The sequence below is a fragment of the Copadichromis virginalis genome, linkage group LG3, assembly GCF_057382275.1.
Source record: "Copadichromis virginalis isolate Kocher_CV1m ecotype Utaka linkage group LG3, C_Virginalis_male_GT1.1, whole genome shotgun sequence".
Lineage (NCBI taxonomy): Eukaryota > Metazoa > Chordata > Actinopteri > Cichliformes > Cichlidae > Copadichromis > Copadichromis virginalis.
The window spans coordinates 53,259,769-53,266,023 of NC_140620.1; the positions used below are offsets into that span (position 1 = coordinate 53,259,769).

At 38.7% G+C, this 6,255-nt stretch overlaps 1 protein-coding gene across 1 annotated transcript; it reads left to right on the plus strand.

Annotated features, from left to right (window-relative positions):
* Positions 1–624: 624 nt before the first annotated feature.
* On the plus strand, positions 625–2,521 carry LOC146715270 (uncharacterized). Its single transcript, XM_085441039.1, has 6 exons — positions 625–683; positions 834–890; positions 1,343–1,384; positions 1,481–1,588; positions 1,705–1,739; positions 2,000–2,521. The coding sequence occupies exons 1-6, from the start codon at positions 635–637 to the stop codon at positions 2,099–2,101; spliced, it is 393 nt and encodes a 130-aa protein (XP_085297165.1). The 5' UTR covers positions 625–634; the 3' UTR covers positions 2,102–2,521.
* Positions 2,522–6,255: the final 3,734 nt, after the last annotated feature.

The following is a 6,255-nucleotide window of genomic DNA, read 5'->3' on the forward strand; positions in this document are numbered from 1 at the left end:
TATTTTCTTGTTCTTCCTACTTTAATCATGTTTTTCTAGTTCTTAGTGTCTTCTTCATTTAATCTGTTCCCTTTTGTGATCTGGTTGTCTTCGTGTCGCCTGTGTGTTTTGGTTTGCGTCTCCATGTGTTTCCTGTTTTATTTTTGACAGGCTCTCATTCTGTGTTCAGTTTTTCTTCCTAATATTCTGTTAGTTTGATTGCTTCCAGCTATGTTCCCTGCTTTCCTCTGCTTATTGCTTTTGTGTTTAGCTATGGTTTCTAACTTTACAACAATAAAACTCCTTCCTTTTATTAAACCCTTTGTGTTCTCAGTCCTTCATTTGGGTCCAGTCTTTGCCAGCCAAACAGCAAACCCTGACACTATCAGCATTGTAACAATAGCCAGGTTTTTAATAATGCATGTTTTTAAAACTGAGAAAACTGAAACATCACTCTTCTTCTTCTTTTTTAAAATAAAGACATAATAAAACCTTGAAATAACACTTTATGACTAAACACGTGTGTCATGACTCTATGACCTAAATGCATTTAGCTTTGAAAGCAACACAAAACTCCCACCTCTATCACATTTATCACACTGAGAGCACCCTTCCTGGTGAACACACCATCTGCGGACATTGCAGGGCAGCAGTCATGTGCAGGATGATGAACGTGATAACAGCTTTAGCTCTTTCTTGTTTCTGTAAGTTTGCTCTATTACTCTTTGACATCATTAGTTAATCTAGCACTGCATTTTAACCTGTAATAATTTAAACACATTTGCTTATTAGTAACTTTACAGGTTTAGCCTCATGTTCTTTTGAAGTAATTAAACATCTCATTGTTTCCACAGTTTCATGCTGGATTGCTGCCTCAGGTTCTGAGTTTCAGACCTCAGAGGTGCAGGCAGGTAAAACTGTCACTCTGCAGTGCACCAAGAATTTCACATATGACGTTACGACTTTCTGGTTCAGACTGGTCAACGGAACCACAGTCAACTCTATTGCTGTTAAGCCAGTGGCTAGCATTGTTAAGTACAATACTGAATTTCAAACTGGAAAATTTGAAATGACAAAAAACACCTCTGTTCTCTTCCTCAAAATCAAACAAGTGGATGTGTCTGACTCTGCGCTGTATTTCTGTGGATATTTCTCAGAAGGACGTCTAAATTTAAGCGTCATGCAATTAAAGGTTGGAGGTAAGATTATTGTAAAGTCTTTGCCTCCTCATTCTTCGGTTATTACTCTTTCTGTTTATATTGCATGTACAGTGTAATTATTGTGAACACCCTGTGTATATGGTGGTTCTATATTAAGATTATTATAGAAATGAGGACTAATAAAATCAAGGCTTTTTTAATAGGCACCTATGAGCATCAGGATGACATGGACTGCATCTCTCAACGTAAGTCAACATTTCTTTTATTGCGCAGATGATTAAAAACACATGAATGTGAAATAAATTTCAGCCGTGTCACTTTTTACCTTTTTTTTGTATTAGAGGCTCATGAAGTAGCAAAGCTGACGAGTGTCACCCTGGGTGTTCTGTCTGCTTTCCTCTTAATGGTCATCACTGTTCTGGCTGTTCAAAACATGAAACTTCAGACGGGTACTTTTTAACAGCTACACAATCTCTCTCATAATCTTTACTTTTTATTGATCTTCTTAAATTTATAATTGCTTTTTGAAATAGAGTAATACTATGTTGTTTTATTCATGGATTAGCAAATAAAGAAGAAAAGTATCCGGACCACAGCACGGTGAGTCAATCTAAAAATGTACTTTTATGCTCTGATTGTCAGCATTTGAACAAAATGTTATTGTACACCATTACAGTGCCAATTACATATCGTATACAGGAAGAAATAAGATTTTTGGTTTGTATTTTCCAAGTAGCTGTTGACTAATTGTCTTCTTTCCTTTAGAAATGTAACATAAACACTTCACTGTTATTGCTTATATTTGTCTATAATTATAATTAATATGTATATAATACTCATAATAAATGTGCTTTTCACAGAATCATGGATCTGATGAGGTGAACTATGCTGCAGTGACAGTTCGACCAAAACCAAAAAGAAGAGAGATCGAGCCGAATGTGATCTATGCTTCCACCAGATAGAATCAGCAGGCGACTTGAACTGACTGATGATGTCATCATGACTTAGTGTGGAAATGGAAAACTTTTGTTAAAAAAAAAAAAAACAACAACTTTGCTGTGGTGAACCAATATTTGTATGTTAACTGAATATTTGTATGTTTTCCTGTTAATTCTGAGTTATTACTTCATCCATCAAAGTGTATGTAGCCAAACAAAGACGTGACGTGATTTTTAATCAAATGGAAATTTGCAAAAATCTGCACACAACCTGAACAGAAACAGTCGATACTTGCTGACTATAAATGTTCTTGAAAAATAAAGACTACATTCATGTGGAACATGGATATAACTGTGACTGGATACTGTATGTATTATCTTATGCTATTATATGTCTTGATCAACAGACAAAACAATGCAAGATTATACTTCCTCTTCCTGCAAAAGACCTGTTTTTACTGCTGACTACACACTTATATGAAACATTTCCTCTGGTTGAAACCTTGCTATCTATGCAGATAAAAATCTGCTGAGTTGTCTCAGCTTGTCCTTGTTGGTGGTGACTTAGCAAGACTTCTGGCAGCTTCTGTTTTTGTTTACCAAAAATTAGCCTCAAGATCAATAAATTAGTGATGGGTTCAGTTGACTTATTTGACTTATTGTATTACCAATCATAAAAAATTGAACATCGCTCTTCTTTTCGCTTTTGGTCAAAATGTCACTGCAGCATATTTTGACCAAAAGCAAAAAGAAGAGAGATCGAGTCAGATATGATCTATGCTGCCACCAGATGGACTCGCTGTGTAAATGGAAATGCTGCTGTATCATATTAATTATATAGTGCAGCAACTCTTGATAAAAAAAAAAAAAAAAAAATCTAACTCTGCAGTGAAGAAACGATGCTACTGTAATTGTACATTTGTATGTGCTGTATTATTAATTCTCATCATTTCTGGTAATATAAATACATTTGTAAACATGCTCCAAAAATCTTATAAAAGTTTAACAGCACAATTCTGAAGTGTTCATTAGTGGTCATTGCTTTCCAATAATCATTCATTATGAAGTGTTTCATCTTTATAACAACTTTACTCTCCTTAAGCTTCAGTAACTTCTTGTCATGAATTCCTCTCAAATGTAGAAATTCTCTAGTGCTGTTCAGGAACTGTTCATGCATCTTTTGGTTAGTTGAAAGTAAACTGTTTGTTGCTTCTGCTTGTTTCAGACTGTATATCTGTGTCATTTCCATATGCTAGCAAAAGGTACAGCTGCTGTGTTTCCAGGGAGAGAAAAAAGTGTGAGATAATTTTACTCAGGAATGGTAAATGGCCTGGTTCTTCTAAAGCGCTTTTCTACTCTGAGAACTCGAAGTGCTTTGTACAACTTGCCTCATTCGCACATTCATAAAAGCACTTTTTATAAGCTTCCTCCAGGTAAGTGCTTTCTATCTAACATTCATATATATTCATACATATACACACACAGAGCAACTCGGCCAAGGATACTTGGCAGAAGAGTAAGAAATGAGGTTATGTTTAAAGGTAAGGGCGACTTAGTGACACTGGATAATATATCATTTTATACAGTCAGGAAATCACATGATATAGGGTGGGGCCAGGTTTCACAATGAGCTCACCCGAAACCCTGGCTGATTGTGGCACACACCCGTTTTCACGGGGGGTCCTTTTGTCCCTCTTTGAGGGTGTGATATTATTCTGTTATCATATGTTACCTTATATCTGTAATCAAAGTAGTTGAAGTATGATACTGCTGTAGATCATATTATACCCTTTAATATAGAGTGTGTGAGCTGTATGTAGTTTAGTTCTCATTATACTTTTGAGTTAACAGAACATATTCACTTATTAGTTTATTAGATAAGTGTGCATCACTCTGTATCCTTGATCTGCTGTGAATGTATTACATGCTTAATTGTTGAATCATGAAGAGAAGGTTGTAAGCAGGAGACTCTGTGTCTAAGACAGGGGAGATAGACAGACCACATTCCACACCCCCACCTTACAGAAAGCAGAGAAACAACTGCCGAGGTCATAACTTAGGCGCCGTAAGAGAGAAAGAATGTTAATGTTTGGTCTTTTACGACTAGATGGGGGCCACTAGAGACTATAAAAAGCTGAGCAACCCGTCACCATTTTGAGACTTGCTGTGACCCTCTTCAGGCATGTCTCCCCATCATGATGGTCCTTATGCTCTTAAGTGTTGAATTGTATGGAAATAAATGATTGTTGATTGAGCATAAATACACCGAGTATTGTCCTTCCTTCAGCCCAAAGATTCAAAGAATTGGGAGATTTCAACAACTTGGTGCCGTGTGACCCGGATCTTTGGTGTGCTGAGGAGGTGCAGATTTGGCCTTTGGTGAGATCGTGAGGCGAGGTGAACAGAGGACCGGTCAAAATATAAAAAGGTAAGCACAGCCTGTTGTATTAGAAATACCAAATGTGCATATTGGGCTTTCCAAATTAATCTGTTCGCTGAGTTACACGTATTTTCACAGTAAATTTGTCGGTGTCTGGTTTTTGGCGCAAGATACTAACAACATAAGTTGAGGCTGAATTCCAGTGTGTTAAATAAACTGCTTCTACCGAGATACTAATAACATACTACGTTGGACTAGTTGCAGTAAACTGCTTCTACCGAGATACTAATAACATACTACGTTGGACTAGTTGCAGCCACTTTACCTTCCACATTCAATTTTGTCTAAGACTGGCTTCTGTAGCAATAATACATTAGAATTTCTTCTGGAGACGCGGCCATTAGTTCAGTACATTGAAGTCGAGGTTTTGAAGTTTGTTTATGGTGTCGGTTAAGTCCTGGCTCTTGCCGGCTATGAAATAGAAGTTGATTTAAGGAAAAGCAGATGCTGGCTCACGGTGCGGTTAAACACTGGCAACGCGAAAGCGAAACACGTCCGTAGGTTTGGTTTATGATACGGCCGTGTTCCGGTGGTACGGCCGTGAAGTGCAGTAGTGGTTGGTGCTGGTTTCAGTACATTGAAGAGAGGTTTGACGGTGGTTTATGGCGTCAGTCGAGTCTTAAGGGCTGCGGTCATAAAACAAAGTAAAATTTTACTTGCCAAGAGCAAAACCTGGTTTATGGTATCAGTATAACTTCAGGGGACGCAGGCATCACTTTTATGATGCGATTTTGCCCCGTTGTGGCGGCCATAAGCGCAGAGAAAGGGGTATTTTGGTCTATGGTTGTTGTGCTTCAGAAGAGTCTAACAGTTGAGCTCAGAGGTTTCTGTGCAAATTTCTGCTGATGAGAGGCGCTCTCTGTGTGTCTCACTGATGGTGTAACGTGCTGTGTGTGTAACGCGTGCTCTGGCTGTGTGTGAGGCGCGTGCTGAGTGTGTTTCTGTTTGTGAAGTCTGAACACAGTGACAGTGACGGTTGATGTGTTTGATTAGGAGGACGCTAGAGCAAAGACACATTTTAGGATCAAAGGTTGATGCCTAGTGTACCTGTGGAAATAATTTTGTTCAAGGTGTGGCGACCCTCCTGGTCGTGGACGCGCGGCCAGGCCCAGCGGCGTCTGGATGCCAAGGTGGCAACTTGGGAACTGAGGACTCCCGCATAGCTACAGAATAACACTGGAACCGCAGTGTAATCACGGGTTCACATTTATTCTGGACTAGAACAAGACACATTTTGCGAACAAAGGTTGAGTCTAGATTAGTAAAGAAATATAAAAAGGTTGAATTCCTCGTTTCAGTGGTTAAAATTGTTGTGTGCCTGTCCCCTGACGAGTGTGAAATTAAATAAAGAGGGCATTTGGAGCCACATAGAGATAGACGGGCATAATTGGGTGTATTACTCTGTGGTGTAATAAAAAATAAAAAATAAAAAAGAGAGATAGTAAGAGGTGTGTAGTGGAGAATTATGGAGGAGTAGAGAGAGGAATGTGTTGGGAGACTGGCGTACAGTTTACGCTGTCAAGGTAGGCGTGTTGCCTGCTTATCTGTTTAACAGTGATGAAAATGAAATTAAATAAATCTCTTAGTGTGTTAATACAGGAAGCTGCGGACCTGGACCAACTGCCCCCACAAGCACAGCGGCCGAAGCAAAATTATAAGTAATGGGAGCCACACCCAGCACGAATCAGCAGCTGTGAAAAAGACAGCAGCGAGGAGAGAATTAGAGGAGAAATTAAGA

What these genes read in the sequence shown, in the direction of transcription:
- LOC146715270 (XM_085441039.1), top strand. Translation starts at nt 635, where the DNA reads ATGTGCAGGATGATGAACGTGATAACAGCTTTAGCTCTTTCTTGTTTC. An exon ending in CATGGACTGCATCTCTCAAC is followed by an intron (nt 1,385 to 1,480) that starts GTAAGTCAACAT and finishes TTTTTGTATTAG; the next exon opens with AGGCTCATGAAGTAGCAAAG. An exon ending in AGTATCCGGACCACAGCACG is followed by an intron (nt 1,740 to 1,999) that starts GTGAGTCAATCT and finishes TGCTTTTCACAG; the next exon opens with AATCATGGATCTGATGAGGT.